The 26625-nt window shown below is 43.8% G+C and overlaps 1 protein-coding gene across 3 annotated transcripts in view; it reads right to left on the bottom strand.

The window, feature by feature from the left end:
* TNR (tenascin R) overlaps positions 1 to 26625 on the bottom strand; it is a 430161-nt gene that overhangs the window by 80578 nt on the left and 322958 nt on the right. For 2 of the 3 annotated variants that reach the window (XM_524977.7, XM_063795257.1), the window contains 3 exons: positions 10022 to 10583; positions 6965 to 7441; positions 662 to 925 (listed from right to left, as the gene is read on the bottom strand). In XM_524977.7, coding sequence (XP_524977.3) covers positions 662 to 925; positions 6965 to 7441; positions 10022 to 10520 — 1240 coding nt within the window. In that variant the 5' untranslated portion in view covers positions 10521 to 10583. Of the gene's footprint in view, positions 1 to 661; positions 926 to 6964; positions 7442 to 10021; positions 10584 to 26625 lie in introns of those variants that run through there. The other variant, XM_024350209.3, reaches the window with a different exon arrangement.

Raw genomic sequence — 26625 nt, 5'->3', positions numbered from 1 at the left:
TTATGTATTAAAAAAACTGTTCATTTCTTATGGAGAGCAGTTTAGATTGCTTTCTGTCTCCATCTCTCTCTTTCTTCCCTGTGAATCCTTCTAAACTATGCTCTAGGGCTTCAACTTTTATAACTAAAATGAACTATTAAGATATTTCACTTAACAAAAGACCAGGAGGAAATTATGCCACCTCTCTATCAGGAGAAGGGGATGTTGTCAGCTGTGGTTTTAAATAAGATTTTTTTCTCACTTTGCTATACACTTATGGTCGAGAACACACCATTTAGCACTTGCTTCTTAGAGGTCCTAGTTCATATCTCCTTGTTTTGGATCCCTAACTGATTCAAAGTCTGTAGATGTCTTACACTTTCCTTGACTTCTAATCAGAGTCTAGCTTATAACAAGCCAGTACTCCATAATTAAAGTACTTTTTGTCCTTTTGGTTCTATAATTTATGAAAGCTGCCTGAATTTGGAAACTCTCTTAATCGAAAGTGCCTTTTTAATGATGTACCCTTTCTAAATGGGTCACATCTCTAGCCCTTCCCCTCAAGGGCAATAACTATTCCAGGCATCCCTGAAGAACTAAGAAAAGACGCTACTATCATGAATGCCCATGATCTCATGTAGGAGAAAAGAAAAATGAAGCAGGACGGGGAAATGGTACGTACGGGTGGCCACCTTGGCAGTGATGGGAAGGCTGAGGATGTTGCTAATGACAGCGTAGACGCTGATGTTGTAGGTGAGACCTGGCTCCAGCTCCGTGATGGTGACACCACTCCAATCTCCAGGCACCCGCTGCTGGAGCTGGAGGCCCCCCAGGGCCGTCGGCTGGTAAGAGATCACATATTCCGTCACTGCCATCGGCCCGTCCCATTCCAGCTCAATGGACCTGTCGCTGATACCAGCCACTCGCAAGTCCTCTGGAGGGGCAACTACCGGGAGGCAATACACAGATAGCATGAGCTCAGAGGATTGCCTTCCCCATCCTGGACTCAACTTTCTTCCTCACATCTCACCCCCCATGCCATGCCTATATGTTCTGCTGGGCTCAATGGCTTTAAGTGATTTGTAACTTCCTTTGTGAGCAGGCTCTTGTCTTTTTGGTGCTTAGTACCCCAATCTCTATAAGGTCATGAACATGCACTGGAGCCAGCTCCTACTGGCTTGTAAATGCTGATTGTCAAATTTTCAGGACTGTTTCAAGACTGTCGTTGAATACAGCCATTATTAAAGATTCAATTTTATAACCTAATACTTAAGTAAATTATATTAAAAATAAAGGTAATAGATATTCAAAATTTATCACTCTCAAATTATTTGACTACATTTTACTATTATGTATACCTTTAAGATAATTTATGTGTACTCTGTCTGGTGAAAATATTCTATGATTGTACTCTACTACACATCTGTTTCCAGCTCCATGTTTACTGACGTCATGTTGGTAATTGAAATTGGCCATGGAGAGAGTATTTACATCATGGAAACTGGCAAATGCTACACAACCGGGCTTTTAAATTTTTTTCCTTTAGAGAGCCAGGTTGTTAGATATTTAACAGCACACCACTGGCCAAAATTTTTGGTGGTTTAATAAGTTATCGTCATCAGATTACCCTGGGAGCCAATATCTGATTTGGCAAGTGGAAATAAAGACTCATTCCTGATTATCTTGCTAATTATGAGAAGCCAAAACAGTAAGTCCTGGATACCATGGCCTGATGAAGACACTCAACAGCCCATTATTGTAGAATTTTCCCTTTTAAAGACCACTTATGTTCTGAAAGAAATCTAGCTTGTGTTAAACTAATTTTTATTAGCCTCAATCTTGGAGATGATGATGATAAAAAAACATTCTTGAGGACTTTGCTTTACTTTCTTCTGATTTCTCAAATGCTACTTGGAGTCACCAAAGGGTAAAACACATAGAAATAGACTTTTGTGTATCGTCTTGGAAAATGAAGATTCACCAGTGTTGTGGCCATTAAATAATTAAGCCTTTAAGACTAACTAGGAGGCTAACTCCAGTGTGTCTGTAATTAGACCTGCCCATAGATTAAGTCAAAGATCAAGCCAATATTTAAATGGTCATTATTAACTTATAAATTTATATGTAGTGGAGGCTTCGATGAGTTTAAGAGTTGTCATAGGTTTTGAATTTCTCCCCTGGGTAATCTCACCCCTCCCCTTTACAACCAGGTAGGCTGAGGCCAGCTGTGTTTTGCTGGACCTTGTGAGTGGAGAGTGCTGTCTCCTCATTGTACTCACATGTGCACCCTCAAATCCTCAGCAAAGACAGAGACACAAGGAGACCTTTAACAGATCCAAGACTCACAGGATAGAATCAGCAGCATATATATGCACTGCTGGACATTTGCTTCAATTACTTTTGCCTAAAACCATTCATTGAATAAAACAGTCTAGAAAGCAGAGCTTCTTGAGGATGGCAAATGTTGACCAAAACAAAAATTAAAAAAAAATTTTGTTTAAAATTTATAAAACTCAAGAAGTGTAAACGAAATTTAAATAAGCTTTCAAATGATGTTTTATAAACTGTATCACCTATAGTTTTGACCTTATTAAAGCTTTGAATTTCACTAAAACCTTTGGGACAACCTATATAACACATACAGAATGACTCCTAGGCCATGAGAAGAAGAGTTGATATTTAGAACCTGTCAGGATTTTGCATGATTATACTCAGCACTTATTATGCACCAGGTACAATGCTAACCACTTTTACGTAGATTATTTCAATTCATCCTCTCACCAACACCATGGGATTAAGGTATCATTATTACTACCATTTTATAGATGACGAAATTGGGCCACACAGTCAGCAAACATAGAAGCTAGGATTAGAATGCAGGCAGAATGACTATAAACCTTCTTAGCCAATATACAATACCACTTTACATTTATATAGCATTTCACAGTCTATAAACTATTTTCATATATACCATCTAACAAGAATTTAAAAAAATATTTAGTAGCAGTCATATGAGGTAGTTCATGTAGAGATAATTATCCCAGCTTTACCAATGAGGAAACTGAATCCCAGGTTAAGGGATGTGCCAAAAGTCAGAGTGGGTCATAGCAGAACTGACTGTCAGACCCTGATGTTCTACAGTTTTCATTCTTTCCCCTACAATTTAGACAGCAGGTTACAGATTGCGCAAGATGCCTCCTTTCATTTATACATGGTGTCCCAAAGTAAACTATATTAGGAATAATTCAGACGATCTTAATAGGTGTGATCTCTAGACTGGTGCTCATCCTACAGGTAAGAAAATTCTTTTTAAACAGGTTCTCTAGTGCCTGTCTCCTGTGATTCAACACATTAACTCCAGGTTTCCTATGCAGGACTTCTGTCAAAGTGGCAGAAATGGCCACTCCAAATTTCAAGTCACCAGCAATTCTTAGGGCATTTGGAACAAATCAGTGTATTCCTTTTTGCTTCCTTCTTCAAAGCTAATATTAACAATAGAGGGTGATCTAAGAAGAGCATTTTGGGATTTTAAAGCAAAAAAAAGAGGTGCAGAAGGATTTTTTAAAAAATCTTGGCAACTTAGCTTGAGGCCTGAGCCTGGTGGTAAAGTTGCCTACACTTCTGAATGAGAAAGCAGGAACTGGCATCATTCCTCGTGGAAGTGGTCTTGACAATGGTGGCTCAATGGAGGAGACCACCACCACTTTCACTCTAACTTAGCAGCAACTATGTACACTAGGCATCAGTAATCCTTATAAAAGAAAATTATATTGAACTGTACTGCAAACAATCAAAGAGCCTCATGCCTTAATTCAATGAATTCACGGTGGGTGCAAAGTATTCTTAGCCTTACTTTCTTTGGGGTGTCAACTTTGAAACTTGAGGAAGAGCATGCTGTTAAAGAGGAATAAACTGTGGCTTGAGGAATCAGGGTTGCTTATCTGCAAAGATGCCATGCTGTTTCCTCTTTAGATTTTGCATAAATGTTGCACTTATGTGGTGAGAGCAGTTGAAATTAGTTCCATGATGTGTCTTACTCCAAAGAGTAAGTGGTTTCGGGTGCCAAAGGTTGGGCTGGCTGCAGTCCTGACAGAGCAGAGGCTGACACTGATGAATCTCCGCAGGTCTGACTGAAGTCCAGGAAACAGCTTTCTGGATTGTCTCAAGACCCTGTTCTGATGGTTCTTTTATCCTGCTGGCTCCGGGGGAGTTTTGGCCAGCTCCCTGGCCAGCCCCAGCACTAACCACCATCACTGGGGACAGATGTGGACAAATGGTTGAATGTGCTTTTCCACCCTACCTCTGACATCTCATTTTTTTAATCATGTGATGGAGCTCAGCTTTCATATCAAAAGGCTACTTCTTTGTGTATATAGCTTTAAAATTTTTATTTTTCAATTCTATTCTACTTTGCATTCCAGAGAAGATAAAAGAGTGCTAGAAGCTGGTAGGAGACCAGGATTCTTTTTCTTACTCCGCCATTAATTAGCTGTCTGGCTCTGGGAAAATCTGTCTCACTGACTGCTGCTTTTTAAATCTGTAAAATGAGAAGCTTCTTTCTAAGGCCTGTTTTAAGTTCTCATATTCATGAATGTTTTGTTCTATTATCTGTACATGGGCAGAGAATGGAGGCAGAAGTCTTGAGATTTTGTCCCTTGGCACAATATGAGGATAGATCAAGGCTAGGAGTCTAATGTAGTGACCTTGGCAACACCATTCAATTGTGCTCAAGTGCTGCAGACCTAGGGGGCCTCAGAATGCAGTCCACACAATGGGCAGCTATTTTCTACGCCCTTGCCAAAGAGAAAAGAATGCCCTATGAGGAAGTATCTTTTGTGGCTCTCAGTGTTTTCACCTTCCTAACCCTTCTCTCTCCTCTCCTCAGTCCCGTGGGCAATGGGAACATTGTGCTGTGGTGTGTGCTCCCGGCCAGGAACGTCAAACAGTGGATAAATAGCCCCTTCTCCTACAGTCTTTTCACAAAGAGCAAGCAAAGGAGCACTTTAGATAATGACCTAGATACTTCTCTGGAAGAGACCTGTAGCACTTGGTTTAAAAAGCAGGCCTTAAGAGTAGACCTCCTGCAAATGAGTGGTGGCTCTAGGGTTGCTATAGAAACAGATGGAGATTATGCAACTGTCCTTCTTCACATGCTTTGGGAACCTGTAAAGTAATTTATCTGGGCCTATTGAAGTGTTCCTCAAGCAGCACAGAGGTACCATGTCAGAGATAATGTGCTCATAGTTTGGACTCAACCCAGTTGTAGCTATGCTAGCAGCTGCTGTGTCTTCCCTGAGGTAGCCAGGAGGGTTCAGTGTAAGTCCTGGATTAGATCAAGATTTTGTTTGCAAATGAACCTATCCCTGTAGAAAGGCAGGGTCAAGAATATGACAGGTATGTCCAGACCGCCGAAGAGTAAGTCTACTAAGAAGCATGTGCGCTACAGAATAGCATTAACACAGCGATGGCCCACACTGACCCTGGGTGTCCTCCAGATGGGGTCTCATGGAGCCTGATCCCCTGGATGGGAACTGGAGCCATGTGTCAGCCTGGCTTCCCAGAAGGTGCCTAGTGACTTTGGATTCAGAAACAATAAGGCTTAACTTCTGCTTGAATTTCACTTTGGGATAATTGGTGTGGTGACAATATTTTAAGAAAGATATTTCAATTCAGTAAACAAAATTGGGAGGCTAAATGAAATAATTGGATATGGAAAAAATTAAGGAACATTAAATTTTTTTCCCTAAGCACAGTGCATTATTGTTGTTTTTCTTTTCATTATTACCATTGATTTTTGAAAATAATTTAAGTTGAAGTTACATGTGCGGGAACATTGCCTGCCACGTAGGAGTGAGTAACTCTGGCTTACAGAAGGCTGGTGAATCCGGCTTACCAGGCTTTCCCCCTCAAACTGATGTCACATGACTTATCAGCAAATTCCTAAAATTGCTCCATTAGAAGGTTTAAAATGTTTGTTTGTTGTTATTTATTTTAAATAATCCCAGTGGGCTCTCTGAGCCCTGAATGGAAAAGACCAACCACTTAATCTGTACTGTTTAAAACATAAACAAATGTTTATGTTTTACATAAACAAAACAGTATGAGCAGTAGTCACTGATTTAGTCAGAAGAGGATGAGCTATAGTGAAATAATAAACATAATCTGATTTGCATAAAAAAGGGAATCAGCCCCAATGAGATACTTTTTTTTTTTTTTCTCACTGTTGGGTTTAGATCCCCATTTTAGTACATCATCCTATCAGCTTTGACAGTGTAGACTATACATAGAGTTGGCTCTAATTTGCTAGATAGTCATCTGGAACAAAGTGAGTCATACTCTTAATATTCTGTACTAATTGTTAGCATGTTAGCTGTTGCCCAATGTCCTTAGTACTTTATTCCTGTTTAGATTTAAGTCCTTGTCTAAAAACACTCTGCCCCACTGGAATCACTTCATAAATTAATAACATCTTGCAATCTGTAAGCTCCAAGGTAATCAGAGAGCCTCACAGACCAAGCACCATCTCTTGCAGTAGCATTGTGGAAGGCATTCCTGGAATATGGCAACTGGTGAGGGAGATAATTTTGAGCAGGTGGAGCACTTGGGATCCCTCAGAGTTAGAGAATGGCCTTGCCTAAGGTGGTCCCATGACTTCACTGTCTACCCTCCCCCACCTCAAGGGCAATGAAGTGTTGTCATCATTGTTCCCACTACCTTTTCCCTAGTCTCAGGGGTAACAATCCAGCTCTCAGCCTGAACTTGACCTTTTCCTATTTCCACTCTTTATCCCTTTTAATCTGCCTCATCAATTGTTATTGACTCAAGAACTCAGCTCTCTTGGAAAGCAAATGAGTACAACTCAATTGAGAATTATTTTGCCTAAACTTCACTTTCTCACTCGTCTTTCTTCCCAAGCTAACTGGAGGCATCCAGCTAGTTTGCTGGACCACCCTTGCCAAACACCCCAGAGAGTTCCCCTGCCTACCTGCTGAGCAGTCAGGGCCCTGGTAGCCCTCTTCACAGACGCAGAGCCCCTCCTCACATTGTCCTCGCCCACTGCAGGCATTCAGACACTGCCGCTGGCCGCAGTCCTCACCAACGTAGCCCTCCTCGCATAAACAGGTACCGTTGGCACATCTCCCCTTCCCCGAACAGTCCCCAGGGCACCTCAGTTCCCTGCAGTCCTCGCCAGTGTAGGGCTCTTCACAGACACACTCCCCGTCCACGCAGAGCCCCCGGGAGCTGCAGTCTGTTGGGCACCGGAGTTCGGAACAGTCATCCCCGCTGTACTCGCTGTCACAGATGCACTGGCCATCCACACACACCCCCCGGCTGGAGCAACCCAGCGGGCAGTAGGGCTCCGAGCAATTCTTGCCAAACCAGCCTTCGTTGCAGATGCAGCCACAGGACTCAAAGCTAAAGTTGCCGTGGCCACTGCAGTGAGGGATATAGTCCAGTTGTCCTGGAATGGTCAAGGAGAAGGTCAAAGAGCAGCAGTGGCCTCTCCTGTCAATGGTGCTGGGGAAGGATGGGCAAAGGCCTCTCTACTCATTCTCTGACCAGATTTCTGTTGCTGAGAGTGAAGCTCAACATAGTTTGGTACATATTCAATTTAATAAATATTTTCACCTAGCATGGGCTGTCTGTGCCTAGCACAGGGCTGGGGGCAAAGATGAATGAGATCTGGGCCCTTGTCCTCCAGAAGCTGACCTTTAAGGTGTCTTAGGATGGATTCCTTAGAAGTAGGTCTTTGCTAAAGATTCATGTAAAAGTGATTTATTGGAAGGTGTTCCCAGAAAAAACTGGTAGGGAAGAGTGGAAAATTGGGAAGGGAACGTGCTCAAGCCCAGGTGCATTATCAAGCCAAGTTCCAGGAGAGTCACTTGGGTTCAGTTCTGCAGGGTGCTCTGGGCAGTGCAGGTCACATCTCATTGTGGGTTAAGGTCTATGTCCCTGAGGGCATGCGAATCCCCCAGCCCCTCATTCTCTCTCTGGGCAGCCCAAGAAGTTTCCAACAAACTGAGGACAGCCTTCTCACCAGGATGCCCAGGTGCTGGCTATGGGATTTTGTGAGGGACCTAAGGGGGTATAGGCTGAGCACTGAGTCCACTGTGCAGAGAAAGGTCTTATATGTTACAAACCTGTCTCGCTGCCTCCCTGCCTGCCATCTGACTCACTCTGCTCATTCATCAAAACCCAGCTCCACGGTTACTTCAAAGGCTCCCCAGGACCTCACTCTCATTTAGTTACTGTTTGCTATGACCCCTCTGGGATTCTATGCATGTCTCTGTCCTAGACCTTACTGTGGGATAACTACAGTGGCTAATTTATCTGCCTAGCATGATTCAAGTAAACGTATTAAACAAATACAAATGGAGTACCTGCTGGCATCCTTCTTTGCACTTGGCCTTGAGGATATGAAGTCTAGTAAGTTACATCCTTGTTTAATTCTGCCACTTCATGCCGCCCCCATGAAAATATACTTTACTGACATTATTTAACTTAGCTCTTCCTTGCAGATTTTTCCCACGTTTGCCAGGGATCCTGGTGGAAGGCTGGCAAAAAGTTCACTTATAGAAGCCCCAGCTTCCTGAGCTGCAGAGTCCATGCTCATGGAAACCTAGGACTTTCCCCTATTCTCCTGCTCCATTGAAAAGACAAGCTGACCTGACCATTGTCATTGAAGCACAGGAGAACTGGACTTGCTCTTCTGTTCTGCAGATTGTTTTATTTATAGCGTTGGTTATTGGGAGGAGAAGGAGGTGAGAGGAACCCATGAAATATTTTAGTCCTCAGTGACTGCCTCTAGACTTGCTGTGTCTCAGGGTGAATGTGTCAGGTACCCCTCTGCAGCTGCGGGCCATCCAGGCTCTGTTAAAATTTCACTCTGCCACCTCCAGCTTTCATCCCCGTGAAAGCCTTGAGATCATGGATCCTATAAAGGTGAGTGCTTGAACTCAAGAAAAATGCCTCTTGTCATCAAAGAACTGAATTGCATGGGGTCTAAGGTACCTTTTGGGAGAGAAAACCTGTGCACGAAGGGGTACAGATACAGTTCCCACTCACTGGCGTCAGCCGATAATAGCTGTTGCTTCTACGGTACTTACAGAAGCCAGGCTGACATCTGAATAGGTGCTTTTGTTAATAACTTCTTGTTGCTCTAGTCTAGCACCATTTGTAGATGAGGAAAGGAAGGCACAGATATGGAACTGCTTAGGTCATCAGCTAGGAAGCAGTAGAGCCAGGATCTGAACTTGGGAATTCTGACTCTGAAGACTTAATTATGTCTTGCAGAGAGGTAAAGATAACTCATAAGGGTTACTAATTAGGGGGTGGGCAATGTTAGAAGTAAATCCCCTGAGATTTCAGCCTTTTGGAGGGTGCACTAAGTTGTGTGAGTGTGTTGTGTGTGAGAGCATGCGTGTGTGCATGCGTGAGAGAGTATGTGTGTGTGTGAGAGAGTGTGTGTGTGTGTGCATACGCTTCTGTGTGCTTTTTGAGGGGGCAGGGGCTAAAGCTTCCATCTCACTGGAGAAGATGGGGATAGGTCCTCTGCGACCTTAATGACTATCATCTACTCAGATGGGAGAAAGGCTGCGATTGAGTGAACAGAGTGTCTGCATTCTCTAGTCCCTCAGGTTAACATGGATAGATATCAATTCAACAGCCTGTGAAAACCAAAGATGAAAGAAGACAGACATCAAATTCCCTGCTCGCCATCGAAGTTGCTGTGCTGAACCGATGAACCATTACCTGACTCATCCCCCCAAAATCAGGTTAATGTATTTCAAACTGGCTATGCAGTGTAGAAAATCCCTGAACTGAATCCCTCGGGGAAGAACTGCATTTAGATCTTAGAGACATATTAACCGGCAGCTACAGACTAGGACACTTTTTTCCTTTGATCGTGTGAAGAGATGCCGGGGTTTTGCTGGGAGTGCGTTTTTGCTGGAAGTGCATTGGTCCTTCTTGTTCACTCTCCCTCTCTGCTTAGCCCTCTCCTTCCCCTCCTGAGACCACGCTGCGAGCTCCCGGACTCTACCTGTGGCAGCACTTTCTTGGCAGCAGTTGGCGTTGCACTGGTCTCGCAGCACCGACACCTCCCTCTCCAGCATCTCGATCCGGCTCAGCAGCTCCTGCAGCACCTGGGCTGAACTGGCACATGGACAGGCCTTTTTGGGGAAGTTGATCCTGTGTGTAAAGGTGACCTGGCTCTCGTGGTCTGAGGTCTGGCCCATGTACTCTGCCAGAGTCTCGTCTTCTGCACTCACCTCCTGCTCAGCAGAGGCCTCTAGCCCTGAGGAGCAGAGGCTGTCCAAGGGCACGTTAATGTTGTACACGTGGTTGAAGACCACAGGCTGCTCTTTGCTGGATGTGTTGTAGTTGGCAATGCCTCCCTCCTCCTCCACTGACTGTCTCTGGACCCTTTCTGTGGTGACCTCCAGCTGACACTCTGAAGGCTTGATCATGGAGCCCAGAAGGATCAGGTTGACGCCAATGAGCATGTTCTTCAGAACCACTGTTTCCCCATCTGCCCCCATCCTCTCAGCCAGAGATCTGGGTTCAGGACCAGCCTGCAGCACACAGCATGGAGTTGTGGGAATCTGCAACGGAAACCAAGGAAAGAGACAACCTCTGAGACCTATGCCTTGGCACCATGGCTCTGCACAAGCCTACAAAGCTCAGGAGTAGGCAGCCAGAGATTTTCAAGGGGGGCGTCAGGAAGGGACAGTGGCTGCCAATGTCATAAAGGCCCAGGACTTTGTTCCTTAAAGGACTGGACCCCTGAAAATGGACACTGCTTCTGCATACTATTTTGTTTTCTCAAAAGGCTTATCTAGAACACACAGGTCTGGTCCCACGGTGGGCAAATGGTTCTTGGAGGAAACATGAGGGCTGGGGGCTGGGGCCCTGTGGATGGGCTGTTCCTCTGAGGAGAACTCAGAGTTTCTTTTCACTTCTAGGTGAGAAATTGGACCAGGGAGCCTTGGGTGTCCTCTCCTATTTCCCCAGATATTTATTGCAAAGGGACTCTGCCAGCCACTTCAAAATAATTTCATGAGCTCCTCTCAGCTCATCTATCCATACAAGTTGTCTTCCGAATAACCAGCCAGGCAAATAATATAGTTCCAGGTAATTGTGATTGTTAATAATCCTTGGGTACATTTGTGATTATCTAGGGCTGTGTGAGCTGAACTTTCTTTTAATCTTCTTGTCAGTATAGTCCTCATGCTCTGTGACCACCAGGTGCTTTTCTTCCAAGTTCCTGTTTAAATTGGTAAAATAATGAATTAGCTCCTCTGCTGGTTACCTAGTCACCAAGAACCACAGAGTACAATAAACTCACTGGGATGCAAATCAGTTTTACAGAAATTTTATTCCTTTTGTATTCTCTATGCAAAACAGAAAAGAGATTTACAAAACTTGGTTCTAAAAGTTAGAGCTACTAAGAAGATTAAGGACTAAGGGACCAAGTGAGTGTGACTATGCGTCGGAGAAGAAGGTCACAACTAGGATTTACTGTATTTGCACTCAGCACAGACTGTGCTGTGCCCCTCACACAGGAGCCTACATGACCCTCAGGACAACCTTATGATGGGTCACTATGAATAGCCCCATCTTCTAATGGAGGAAGTTCTTCCAAGAGAGGTTAAGATTTGAATGCAGGTCTGACTCCAAAACCTGTGTTATCAATTACTATGTCCCAGGGCTTTTCTTGAAAAGAGTGTTCAATTTTCTCTTGTCTTTGATGGAAACTGTGTAATTTCTAAGATCTTCCCAGGAATATCGCGATTAGAAAATTTTGCTAGGGTCAGATTCAATGTTCTTTTCTCCATGAGCATTGGTCTCTCATCTTTTCCCTCCTGCCTCCTCTGCTATTCTCCCAAATGCAGGCTGAATTCATGGCCCTCTCTTCCAGGCCCCACTTCTGACAGCACTTGCCATGCTAGACCGTGGGTTTCCTTTGCCTGCTTCTCCCCACCTGGACTGCTAAGTCCTTGTCGGTCAGACCATGTCTTATCTGCAATGTGTGACCGTCGCTTCAGGACGGCGAGAGTGCTGAGTGCATAGGTGTTGAATAAGTGGATAAGTAGATCCCTGGAAGGATGGAAAGATGAATTCATGAGAAAATGCTCAGTGAGCAAAAGGTTAAATCATTCTCCAACTAATTTAATCCCTCTCCATTATCCTCAAGTTAGATACTGGTCTGTTCAATTTCAGTTCTGAAAAAATGCCTGAGGGTTGATTTTATTAGGAGTAACCTGTATTAGTGCCTAGTATAAAATCATGCGTTATTATTCAGCCCTTGCATTATATACTAGACTATAGTCTGTCCCTGCTTCCAATATGGACAGGGAGCAGACCAGAGCAGAGCTGTTGAGACTATAGACTCTGGAGCCTATAGAGTCTCTGTTTAGGTTCAAGCCTCAGCTCTTTCATTTTCTAGCTGTGGGAAGATCACTTAAGCTCTCTGTGCCTCAGTTTCACTTACCCTCTCTGTGCCTCAGTTTATCTATCTATAAAGTGGAGATAATAATGGTACTTATCTTACCAGGTTGGAGGGCTAATGGAATTATTATCTGTATAATATTCACCCAGAACCTGGCATTAACTAACATAAATAAATATTGTTTGCAGACAAGTGGAATAATTGTTCCAGTTCTTCCCCTAGTCAAGGACTTCCCTGAAATCACTGGAACATATGAAATGTGTTATCCATTTGTGGACAGCAGAAAAGCCCAATCCTTAACACAGCCTTATCCAAAGATGGGTGAGATCCTTGGAGCAATGTGGGAAATGATGATCTGTTGGTCACTTCCAGACAAGGTAAATAAACCTTGGGGATAGGTAGAGTGACATGTTGGAATCATATTGCCCTCCTAACTGTAACCTCCTAAAGCCGCCTCTCATCCAAAGATCTACTTGCCTTCTCACTTTCAGGTTCTGTAGGCGTGACTTTCTTGAGCATCACTTCTACCCTCCTATCATTGAAAGTCTCCAGAAACAGCTCTGCTATCAGTCATTTACACACAGACGGGGTCTTGGCTATCTTTCTCATTGAACCCAAGTTTGTTTATCTGATCCATGTGGATATTGCTAAATAACTTTTTCTTCTGGGAATTGGAAAATGATCACATAACACCCCGTAGCACATAACAGCTTTTTTGCACATAGTTGACACTCAAAATAAGTGAATGAATAAATGACATTATCAACGAAAAGGAAGACAAGTGACAGGGAAATTAAGAGAGAAAAACGTTAGGTCCTACACTTTTAGGTCCAAAGTGACAGCTACACAATTACATAGAGGGGGAAAGGTACAGCTTTATGTGTAAAAAACACTAAATACTTTAGTCGATAACTAAACTTGCTATGAGTTGGTCAACGGTGTGATTTTTGTAACTCCCGAAATCTTATTCAAATGTAGGTTTTATTAATTAAAATATAGGATAAAAGATAGACAAGGGTCTATGTTGTTCTACTCTTTACTGCACTGATTATTGATCACTTCTAGGTGCCTGGGATATTGAAGGGACTCAAAATCCTATAATATGAGAGGGATAAGTTTAGCATTTTGGCCCAAAGATGTGAAGACTCAAGGGGTACATTTATTCATTTATCATTCATTCATTTGACAGATATTTATTAAGTACCTATTATATGCTGGTCTTTTTCTTTATAGAAGTTGCATTCAAGTGTGTGTGGGTGGGTGGGTTGGGCATATAAATAAATACCACAGACAATTATATATGTCATATATAATGTATTATATAATAGAAATTATGTGACATTTAACATGTGATAATGCAACACACATGAGTTTGTGTTTGTGTCAGGAAGTCGTAACTGCTATGGAGGGAGCAGGGGTGTTAACAGGGCAGGTCGACATTGTATGGGGCGTGGTCAGGACAGGCTTCTCTGATAAGCTGACAGCTGAGAGGACACCCGACAGAAGTGGGGTAGTGAGCTGAATAGATAGTGAGGGAACAGTGAGTTCGAGTCTCTGAGGCAGGGGCCGGCCTGGTGAATTTGAGACATAGTGTGGCTGGGGCCAAATGAACAAGGGAGCCCTGTGGGGAGATAAGGTCAGAGAAGTAGTGGGGGCCAGGTCATGCCCAGCCGTGTAAACCCCTGTAAGTTATTTGGCTTTTACACTGGATAGATGGTCACTGTTCTCAAATGCATTCACATATCAAACATGTATTATGCCCTAACCTGTCCTTGAGAAACTCTCATTTTCATGGAGGAGATGAAAACACAAGCAAATATAATGACAATGCAATGTGATAATTACCATGGCTAACAAATACATCAGCTGCTCTGAGAAGGCTGGAGGAGATGCTAGCAACTCTGCCGGGGGCTGCAGGGAGGGGTATGCAAAGTGGGTGGGGTGGCCATCAGTGCCGGTTGCCAAATATTTCTGGCCTGGCTTTCCAGGACTGCATCTTCCAGCCCTGTCTTGGTTAGGTGAGGCCATGGCACTAGTTCTGGCTGATGAATTGTGAGAGGAAGTGGTGTGTGTCTTTTCTGGGCTGGTACGTTAACATTGCTGATGGGAGACACCCTAGAGCTTTCTCTCTCTGGAGGTGACTGGCAGAGTTCAAGATGGTGGCTGCTCTGCTCTGTCAGCCTGGGCCTCTGAGTGACCACAGAGTTTTCTGCTGACTCACAGTGGACATGTCATGTGAGAACATGTCATGTGAGAAATAATCTTTTGGTGTTTGAAGCCCAGATTTGGGGATTGCTTTTTCCCACCACGTAACCTACCCTATCAGGGGATAATACCAAACTTGACTTTAATGGATTATTCTTTAGGTGGAGAAGGCCAAAGTTCATTTCACACAGAAGAACTTACATTTGCTAAAACTATGATATGTGCAAGAGCATGGCTTGTTCGATGAATGCAAATATTTGAAGGGTTGTAAAATGCTAAGTATATGGCAAAAGGTCCCAGGGAAGTGGTTTCCACCAAATGGGAGAATCTACAAGGAAACAGATTTTAGCTCAAAATACAGACTAGCATTGCTAATAATGAAAGTTACCTGGGTGTCATGGTAAGTAGTGACTTCCTGGTCACTGGAAGTGTTCAGGTACAAGCGGAATCACAACTTAATGAGAGTGTCGAAGAGGGGATGTTAAGCATCAGATGAGCGATTGGGCTAGAACGAACATTGAGGTCTTCTCTTTCCTGATACTTTATAAATTCTTGGTCTTAGTGGGTTTTGAGGAGCTAACCCACTATAATATGGCATTAGTTCCCTAGGGTTGCTGTAACAAATAATCACAAACTGAGTGGCTTAAAACAACAGAACTATATTCTCTCATAGTTCTGGTGGCAGAAGTCCAAAGTCAGGCATCAGCAGGGTTGATTCTTCCCTAGGTCTCTGAGAGAGAATCTGCCCCATGCCCCTCTCCCAGCTGCTGGTGGCTGCTAGCATCCCGTGCCATTCCTCTGCTTATAGATGCATCACTCCCGTCTGTGCCTCTGTCTGTGCACTGTGTTCTCCTTGTTTCTTCATATGGTTGTCTTCTTAAAAGTACAGCAGTCACAATGGATTAGAGGAACCACTCTACTCCAGTATGATCTCATCTTAACTTCATTACTTATAACTGCAATGACCCTATTTCCAAATAAGGTTACATTCTGAGGTTCTGGGGTTAGGACTTCAACACGTCTTCTTTGGAAAGCGGGGACACAATTCAGCCCATAACAAATACTAGTAGTAATTGGGTCAAGCTAAGCATTTTCCTTGTATTATTTTATTTATTTCTCACAGCAACCTAAAAGCTACAGAACAGTGATATTTAGGAGTCAAGATATTTAGTGACTGGTATGGTTTGGGCTGCAACCAATCAGAATGGGGCATCAGTCAATCAGACTTGCTGCAGTCAACCAGCAAGGCCCTATGGTGATTTTCCTGTGATGGTAGGTCCTCTTTCTATCTCCATTATTTAAGATGAAGAAAATCAATCTCAGGAAAGGCCAAAGGATTTGACCAAGATTGCACAGTTAATGAGCAGATGAGCCAAGACTGAACCCAGATTTTGCTGACCACGGTCTGTGCTCTTAGTGGCTGTTTTCCAGCCAGCTTTAATTAGGGTCTTCATACTAATTTCATGAAAAGACTTAGAGCTCTTACAAGTCAACACTCTTCTCCCCCTGGGTTCAGATTTAGGACTTCCTGACAGTGATGACTTTGAGATTAATGTTTTCTCCACCAATCCAAGCGATCTCCCCAGAAATTGCTTCAGTCTCTCCTCCTTGAGAGGAGGCTTGTTTGATGGCTCTTTATTTAAAAGTCTCCAGCCTCTATAGTGTCCCCCAAATCAGGAGCAATTGTAACCCAGTAAACCTTGATCCTAGAGGAGCTGGGTGACATTTTCTAAACTTGTCATTTTTCCAGAACAATTCTCCACCGAGCCAGCAGTTACAGAAGCCCATGGCCTTTCATGGACTCCCTCTGGCTTCATTCACTTCTCTGAGATCCCCCAATGTGTCCCGCACTCCAGCTCCACCCAAGGGATGGATGATAATCCACCCCTTGTCACACCACCATCAACCTCTCTGCTTCTCTCCTGTGCTGCTTTTCTAGGGGAAGGCAGAGAAAGAAGATAGAATGAATGGCATGAGGTGCTCCATTTTTCTCACTTTCTCTGAGGCCTGCTGAAGGGGGAAGTGAAACTAATGTTTATTAAATGCCTGCTTAATCAATGTACCTGTAGTGTTGCTAAGCTCATGTCACTTAATTATTTCAAAGTGGCTTTCTTTCTTGTGTTCCTGAAAACTTCACTTCTGGCTTTATTCTCTACTGCCACCTCCCATTCTTCTGTATTGCAAAGAATGCTGACTGTTCTGCAGGTGGCCTCTGTCTTTGGCACTTTTTTCTTTTTTTTTGAGTCAGAGTCTCACTCTGTCAGCCAGGCTGGAGTGCAGTGGCACGATCTCTGCTCACTGCAACCTCCATCTCCCAGGCTCAAGCAATTCTCCTGCCTCAGCCTCTCAAGTAGCTGGGATTATAGGCGTGTGCCACCATGCCCAGCTAATTTTTGTATTTTTAGTAGATATGGGGTTTCACCATGTTGGCCAGGCTGATCTTGAACTCCTGACCTGAGAAATCCACCTGCCTCGGCCTCCAAAAGTGTTGGGATTACAGGCATGAGCTACCGCGCTCAGCCTCTTTGGCACTTCTTAGTGATGCTGTCGGGCAGATTTTGCAGCTTGCCATGAGGAAGGCCTGGCCTAATGCTGTGGCATGTCTGGAAGTGCTGCACTGGATATGTTCATCTCCTTTAGAGAGGTCCCACTTGTTCTGGGACCCATTCTGTGTCTTTGGTATGAGGCAGTGGGTAATGTTTAAACCACATGCAAAACCTGTCTCCAAACGCAACAACTTAGAAGGCTCGAGGGGACTAGCAGAGCCTCCTCTCTGCCCTTCACTCTCTTCCTGTATCTCAGATGAGTCAAAGAGAGTAGAATGAGTAAGAGTCCAGGACTAGAACCAAAATAGGCCAGTTAAAGAGATAAACTGGTGGTAGGAGAAGCAGGATGCCATGGTCTGAATGTTTGTGTCCCTCCAAAATTCATATGCTGAAATTCCCAAGAGGATGGCATTAGGAGGTAAGGGCTTTGGGAGGTGATTAAGTCATGATGGCAAAACCCTCATGAATGGGATTAGTGCCCTTATAAAAGACGTAGAGAGAGTTGGGCACAGTGGTTCATGCCTGTAATCTCAGCACTTTGAGAGGCCAAGGCAGGTGTATTGCTTGAGCCCAGGAGTTTGAGACCAGCCTGGGCAACATGGCGAAAGCATGCCTTTACAAAAATTACAAAAATTAGTCATGCGTGGTGGTGTGTGTCTGTAGCCCCAGCTACTTGGGAGGCTGAGGTGGGAGGGTCATTTGAGGCTGCAGTGAGCTGAGATTGTGCCAGTGCACTCCACCCTGGGTGATAGAGTAAGATCCTATCTCAAAATAAAAGAGAGGTAAGGATACTCCTTACCTGGGACTTCCCAGCTTCTAGAATGGTGAGAAATAAATTTCTTTTGCTCATAAGCCACCCAGTTTATGGTATTTTCTTTTAGCAGCCCAAGTGGACTAAGACAGGGGAAAAAGAGGGAAAAACAGAGAAGGAAGAAAATAAAAGAGAAGGTGGAGGAGAAAAAAAATGGAAGAGTGCCAGGCTGGTGGAGAAACAGATAAGAGTTTCGCAGGTGGACTGTGAAAATATAAACCTGAGGGATGGATAATACACCCAAGGCTCAACGATACACTAACAGTTGTGAGCAAGACAGATGGTTAATGACCCTACAAATGGGAGTGCAAGAGAGTTGCAGTAATTCGATAGATTGATACTCAAGAGATCCGTGCATTTCCATTGATTCATGTCCTCCACTCCAGCTTCCTTATCAATATAATTATCATGGCCAGCACCAGAGGTGTCTCCGGGTAATTTGTAAGCGGTGGATAGCAGGATCATCCTCAAGGCTGATTTAGTGCCTTGTTAATGAGGTGCTCACTCCCCTCTAGGGAGGCCTGTGGGGAGAGACTTGGGTCACCCAGGTTGGCTGAAGCTTGTGTCCCACCTAAAGTTGTTTTTCTTTTCCTCTTCCTCCCCCACATGACCTCCTCTGACTTTTGAGGGACTGGGAGGAAGGACTGGGAAGGTGAGGAGGAAAAGAAGTAGCTAGAAGGTATCCACATGCCTTTGAGCTTTTTTCTTTTCTTTTTCTTTTTTTCCCAGAGTCAAAATGGGGTGGAAAATACCAACATGGGCCAGTGGGGCCTCAGGGAAAAAAAAAAAAGGTGCAGGAGGGAGAATGAAATGAGTGTGAAGGTTGTTGGGCAGGGAAGGAGAAGTGACCTCCTGGGGTTGGGTGGCTGGTGCTCCATTTGGATTTTCCAGCTTCTGCCATTTGTGGTCCCCACTCTGTCCTTAGGGGTGATTTATAAACCAGAACTATATCTGTGGAAAATGACACTCTTTTTTTGTGCTTTTTTTTTTTTTTTTTGTTAGAATTCGTTTAAAAATAGTTTCCTCCCTGCCGTTGGGATGCTCTGTCACTTGGAGAAAGAGGGTAATTATGAAAGACGAGGGTGTAATGTGATTACAGCCGGCCCCATTGTGTCAGTGGAGGCAGCGCTGGGCTGCTGGGAGAACTCGGAGCCAGCTCCTCTCCATCAGCGCTGGGCCTTTATTGGGCCTGTCAGATTTCTGAAAAGAACCCGAGGGCAGAAAACTCCCAGCAGACAGGACTCCATGGCTGGCCCAGAGCTGTCAACAAGGACATGGAATGGTGTGGGAGGATGTGCTGGGCCAGCCTGGGTGCTGCCTCCCACTAGGCGCGGCTGCCCAACGCCCCTGACCACGTGCTGTTTGATGTATCCCCATGTGGGAATCTGCAGGAAGGGTCTTTGGTTCAGAACCTAATGGATCCACACTCATTTTTCAGCACATGCGGTCAGCCCAGCATGTTCGTGGCTTCGTGTCAGTGTGGATTAGGAGAAACCTCAGTGGGTGGTATATGGGACCCAGCTTCTGGTCTTGTCCTGGGGTTCTGCCTTGTACTACCTGGGAGAACTCTAATTGACATTACCTTTCACAGAGACACTCCTTCATCTGGAGAATGGGATCCTGAGTATCAATCAAGGGAATGATACCAGGGGAGTAATGAAAATATCATGATTGGAAGTGAAGATTGGAAGTGAAGGTAAGGTCAGCTAGTTTGGGGTTCCCACTTACAATACAACTGGCAAGGCTGGGCAAATCTTACTGCTGGGGGTGGGGGCGCCTATTTCTTTTTAGGCAGCTGTTGATAGAAAGTCTGTCTTGTAACTTTAGCTTTTAAATTTTATGATGCATGGACTAGCTTTCCCTATGATAAATAGAAACCTAATTTAAGTGAGAATTTATTTGATTTTTATAGGCTACAGAGAATTCTTAACATCTGTAAAGCATCTGACAATTATATATATATATATACACACACACACTATATATATAAAACACATATACAAACACACAGACACACATACACACATAAACATATTGTATATGATCCCATTTAATCCTCACAAGAATTGATGAGATTATTCCCATTTTATAGATGAGGGTATGGGAATGATTTGCCCAAGACACACAGTAAGTTAGAGCCAAACTAAGTCCTGAATCACATTTCCAGGCTCTCAGTTCAGTAGTAGACACCATAGCCTCCCTTCAGCAGCTGCCTCTATCCTTGGGAAGTAGGTAGGATATAAATAATGAATTCCTAATTAATCTACACCATTTTGGTCAGAAATTCTTCTAAGCACCTGACCTTTTGCTATCATTAATGTCTATTTTTCATCTGTGTTTCTTGAGCTTGGAGAACAGCATGTCACCATTCACTGTTCAATTATTCTTCTTGAAGAGTCATATTACCTTTCATCTTTTTCTTCTCTACATTTAATACAACTGCAAAGAAAATTTCTTTGCAAGAAAGATTGCCAGCCAGACTGTAGCCCAAGTTGATGGTTTCTGTTTCCTGCCCACACTCCTTAGAACAGATTGAGAAATTGGTTTGAAATATAAGAAGTGGGCCGGGCGCGGTGGCTCACGCCTGTAATCCCAGCACTTTGGGAGGCCGAGACGGGCGGATCACGACGTCAGGAGATCGAGACTGTCCTGGTTAACACCAGGAAACCCCGTTTCTACTAAAAATACAAAAAATTAGCCAGGCGTGGTGGCAGGCGCCTGTAGTCCCAACTACTCGGGAGACTGAGGCAGGAGAATGGCGTGAACCCGGGAGGCGGAGCTTGCAGTGAGCCAAGATTGCGCCACTGCACTCCAGTCTGGGCTACAGAGCGAGACTCCATCTCAAAAAAAAGAAAGAAAGAAAGAAAGAAAGAAAGAAAGAAAGAAAGAAAGAAAGAAAGAAGGAAGGAAGGAAGGAAGGAAGGAAGGAAGGAAGGAAGGAAGGAAGGAAGGAAGGAAGGAAAGAAAGAAAGAAAGAAAGAAAGAAAGAAAGAAAGAAAGAAAGAAAGAAATCTAAGAAGTGTTCTCTTCCCTCATGGGGCTTATAATCTAGTTGAGAAGACTAGGCTAATACACATGAAACTGAAGAACAAGGCAAGCCAGTCCATTTTTATGTATTGAATTAACATTACTCATTTAAAATTAGTGTTTTAAAGGTGAGCAGAGATGAGTGTGGGAGACGTGACTGGAGAAGGCTTTGTGAAGAGATGGTATCCGAGTCCAGATGGAGGGGGATGGTGGAGGGTGGAGAGGAGTTGTGGGCAGTGGGTGGGAGAGGGGGCAGCAAAGGGTATAGAATCAACAGAGTTAACTGGAGCCCCGAGGCCAAATGAAAGGAAGTATGGCTGCCGAAGGGACCATCTGCAGTCTTCATGAAGGCTTAAAGTCGATTAACACTGAAAATAATACATACACACTTGGTGTGTGCCTGTTAGATAAGGGACTGGTCGCATATTAACGTATTAGCAGATGGACCACTGGATATCAAGCTCTGGAAACACTACTAATATGTGCTAAACATGGGCTCAGAACTTCCAAGTAATTATAACTGTAAATGTAGGAACTGATTGCTTGCTTTTTTTTTTCTTAGAACATTGAAACCCTTTAGAAACAAACAAATCTTAGGAATAGTCACCTTTGAAAATTATACTCATCCACATCCAGAATACCAGATAAATTTATCTGCCCTAAAAATATCAAATGACAGATTCAAATATCAAATTCATGCTGTTTCCAATTATATAGCATAACTATATTGGAGTTGATCCTTCCAGCAGGAAGCAAATAATTGCTTTCATATATTGGATAGCCATTCATTTCTTCAGATTACTTGTGTACTAGAAGTGGCAATGTATTAAAGTTCAGCTCTAGTGGTCTAAATGAGTTATTTACTTCATTGTGTACATTATGTCTTTTAGAGCATTAAATAGCACCGCCCTGACCCAAAGACTACAAGCAGGTGAATTATACCTTCTAGTGCATGAAATAACATAATTATTTTCTACCTGAAATTGGAGGAAGCTCTGAGAGTACTGGTATATGGAGCAAAACCTGCTTAATTAAATTCAGTTACACACTGATTGCATGCCAGGAACAGGACTAGGTTCCATTCTAGATGTTGAGGTCAGGATAGACAAGTCTCAGGCGACCCCCTGTGTGACTAGGAGAAAGATATTCATATAACAAGCATAAATGGCAGGACATGAGAAGTACCATACCAGAGGTATGGGAACTTCTTCTGGGAGTCCAGCAGAAGGAGGCATTTCAACTGCAAGACTTCTCTAGAGAACGACTAATGGAAAAGGTAGCTTTTGAGCTGGGTCTTGAAGAATGAGAAAGATTTTGAAAGGAGGAGGCAATGGAAAAGGCAGTTGAGGCCGGGCGGAGTGGCTCATGCCTGTAATCCCAACATTTTGGGAGGCCAAGGCAGACGGATCACGAGGTCAGGAGATTGAGACCATTCTGGCCAACATGGTGAAACCCCATCTCTACTAAGAATACAAAAATTAGTTGGGTGTGGTGGCACACGCCTGTAATCCCAGCTACTCAGGAGGCTGAGGCATGAGAGAATTGCTTGAACCCGGGAGGCGGAGGTTGCAGTGAGCCGAGATTGTGCCGCTGCACTCCAGCCTGGTGACAGAGCGAGAGAGAGAGAGAGAGAAAAAAAAAGGCAGTTGAAGCAGAGTAGAGAATGAGGGGAGTCATGTTTGTAGAAGGGCTTGGTTCCTGGGATAGTACAATGTAGGGGTGATTGTATTCAGGGATGAAGTGTACTAAGAAGATGTCAGAGAGCCTTGACTGGCATTTTTAGAAATTTGCTTTGTATCTGTGTGCTTGTTGAGCCAGCAATGTTTTCAAAGCAGGGCATAACATGATTAAGAGGCCCTTTGACGTCTGCAGTTGCAATTGGCCCCAAAGATGAATTTCAACCTGAAAAACATAAAGATTTTTTTCTTATCGCTTATCTTATTTTGCAGTTATTTAGTCAGTAAGGCTCAGATTAGCCTTCCTCATTACTTTGGAGAATGGTTCTTCAGGGTACATAATTTCTTAAATCCCCTTTCTCTCACTTTCTTGACAAAATGCATTTTGCTCTCCATTAAGTTATACTGCATCATCTTTGTTCATTATTGTTAAAAGGGGCGCCAATGGAATTCAAATGTTCTTTTGTTAACTGCTAAATTTAGGATATGTATTGTAAAATATTGGACTTTTAAATGTGTTCAATCTGAATAAAGACAAGAATTGACCATTTAGCTACATGCAGCTGCCTTTCTGACAGCGTAAGAATACAGATGGCACTGACTGGGCTCTGAGGGATGTTGATAAACAGAGCACGTTTTGAGGGTTCCCAAAGTTCGTGTGGGATCCATATAGGTTATTAAAAAAACCCACTAAGGGGATGCAGAACATTTCAGGGGGTTTGGGGTTTATATCTGAAATAACTTGTGCATGGTGTCCAATTCCTCTGTGGCACGATCTCGGCTCACTGCAACCTCCGCCTCCTGGGTTCAAGCAATTCTCGTGCCTCAGCCTCCCAAGTAGTTAGGACTGCAAGTGCCCACCACCACGCCCGGCTAATTTTTATATTTTTAGTAGAGAAGGGGTTTCACCATGTTGGCCAAACTGGTCTCAAACTCCTGACCTCAGGTGATCCACCGACCTCAGCCTCCCAAAGTGCTGAAATTACAAGTGTGAGCCGCCGCACCTGGCCCCAATCCCCTTTTACTGGAGTTCTTCTTCCTTCAGCACAACTTCCCTTTCTCCCTCAGCCTTTGCAGTGCACTGCTGTGTGGGACTCCTTCTCTTGGCACACACACTCCTTGGAACTCTTCATTTGCCGCTCCAGAGCTTCACTCTTTCCCAGGAGGCTACCTTGCCCTGGAGCTTCCCATTCTGCCGAAGGGGAGCTCCACCCAGAGAGCTGTGGCGTGGAGGAGAGTCAGGCCCTCGCTGCCTCCCTGGGAGGCTGCCTGGGGCTGGCTGTGCCCCTTGGCTGAAGGGCACTGCTTCTCTCAAGGTGACCTTCTCTACACCACTGAGCAGACTCTATTTCCAGGTTTTGGTAGCCTCTCACCCACATCTCTCACCTCTTTGGGGCTCAACTTCAACGAGACCTGACCACCTGGACACAGTTCCCTCACTGACCAACCCGTGGCTGTCCTGTGCCTGTCCCTGCAGGTACCCACAGGAATCTGACTTCCTGGAGGGGCTGTTTAATCCAGATGTTTCTTCCTGTCCCCAAGTCTATTTAAAACTTACCTTCCTCTGTGACTCGTTCCCTCCGTAGTCAAATGCCAAAGTGATACAAGATACAGCATTGGCAATAAATTAATGCCTTCTGAAAACCTATTTGGAAACAGGTAAGCCTTATACCATAAATAACAGTGACATTTTCATTTTAACAGCAGCCTTCAACTAACCTAACAGTGGACATGGTTCAGTGTGGCTTCATGCTGTAGCAGAGAAGAAGATTTATTGCCTGTAAAAGATTTCAACATTTTTTCTCACATTGATCTTCCTACCTTTCCCTTTTGAAAAGCACTAAAATGAGTCAGAATAACAGAACACCTGGTATTTATAGAGCTCATCTGAGTTTTCAAGGTGCTTTCATAAACATAATCACGACTGATTCCTCTACCAATTCTGTAAAGCATGTAAGGTGGGCGTATTGCTCCACTTTACAGATGAGTAAACTAAGGCTCAATCCTATGGATAACAAGCCATGAAGTTGGTAGTAAAGAAGTGCTCTGAGGGTAATGTATGCTATCTCTGAGAAATTCACAGTGTAAAAAGGAATCCAGCTCACATCTTCTTTAGTTTGGTTTTCTCACAGGGAGATTGGAAAAATACAGTGACATTTAAAAAAATAATAAAGGTGCTGGTTTATTTAATTATTTATCTTTGTGTCTCAGGAAGAATACGTTCTCTGAATTTTTTTTTAAAGTTTCAGCCTTCTACTTTCCCTGCTCTCTGGACACTTATAGTTGCCTTAGTGAGCAGCTAGCTGAGGTGGGGGTGTGGGAGCTCACCAACATTGACTCCAAGCAGCAGAGCTGGACATGGGTTGAGTCTGCAGCTGAGGGCGAGATGAGAGTGAGTGAAGTCAAAGCCAGTCACTGCGGAGGGAAACTTTGCTGTTTCTCTCTATGGATTTACTCAACAATTCTCCTTCTCCAGGACTGGATCACCAGGCCCCATGAGGCTCTCAGATTTCCCTAGCAACAACTCAACACTTGATTCTTTCCTTGGAGTACTTAATAGGAAAACCTATTGCTTTGATCCTAGTTTGCATTATCAAACAGGATTGCTGCAGGGAAATCATTATAAAAGCATTCCCCTGCTCCCCTGCTGAGCAAGACACTAGTTCTATTCACTAAATAGAAAGCCCAAAGCAGGTGAGCTATTTCCTAAAAGAATGGTTTTGATCATTTTCCATGTTATATTCATCAGGGGCTGTTAGAAGATAATTATAAGATAGTCAGTGACGTGTCTTTCTACCATTCTAGAATATTATACCTTCATTAGTCTAGACCCACAAATGTGTCTAGAATGATCCAAACTTTTTATCTGTAAGATAAGTCTACAGTATTAAGTCAACAAGGAATATTTATTGCCTTTCTCCAAAATAACAAGATCTCTGGGCTCTTCCTACATGACCAAAAACGTGGGACTGGTGGCTAGGTTTGCCCAAACCAGCTGCATTTGATTAGGAAGGGAACATCCCCACCACCTTCAAGCTAAACTGATCAGATATGATTATATGCCCCAGAGCTTGTGCATTCTGCCCTGTCCCAATATGCATGTGGGGTTGTGCCGTGAAGGAAAGGAAAGGAAGGGCTTTCTTAGACTGACATGTGCATTGTCCAGCCACATGCCAACCAATCTTCTAAGGGCTTCATATATTACCTCATTTCATCCTCACAGCAGTCATATCACATCATTACTATCCCATTTTACAGATGCAGCAATTGAAGAAATTGAGGTACAGAGTGGTTAAGTGACTTGTCTAAAAGTCACAAAGCCTTTAGGTGAGGGCACCAGGATTCAAAGTTAAGCAGCCTGATTCCATAGTCTTTGAATGTCAAGAGCTGTATGCAGTTGATTGGGAAGTCTTCTTATAAGAATTTGTGACAATCATCTCCCTCTCTGAGCTCCAGCAGAACTTGTTTTTACACTTATCACAATAGTTATCTGCAGAGCTGTTGTTTTCCCCCTGGAGGGTCCCTAGAGGGCAGAGTCTATAATCTAGTTATCTTTTATTGCAGCATTCAGCATAGAGCCCAAAGTCTAATAGGTCCTCTCTCTCTCTTTCAATACATATACACACACGTGATGTGGTTCCAGCCATCCTTACCTACCCAGGTGTCCTGCATATTTCCACAAATTGGTCTTTCCTGCTTCCCAAGCTTCTGGAATTTTTCTCTCTGCAGTGTTATCTGGGAGAACTGCTGCTGGGAGTGTGTGGGGTGGCCCCGAGAGGGCTGGGACCCACTGTCATGCTAGCCATTGGCCCAGTTTATTGTTTGGGTAACAAATTTCCTGCCTACCCACTTTGCAGCCTCTCTCACTGATAGCTCCAGGATTGTAGGTCTCCCTGCTAACCCCAGTTTCTCTTGATTACAGCTGCCTGT

Source organism: Pan troglodytes, chromosome 1, assembly GCF_028858775.2.
Source record: "Pan troglodytes isolate AG18354 chromosome 1, NHGRI_mPanTro3-v2.0_pri, whole genome shotgun sequence".
Lineage (NCBI taxonomy): Eukaryota > Metazoa > Chordata > Mammalia > Primates > Hominidae > Pan > Pan troglodytes.
Note: the sequence above shows the minus strand (reverse complement) of the source record. Positions and strands in the feature narration are given on the sequence as shown.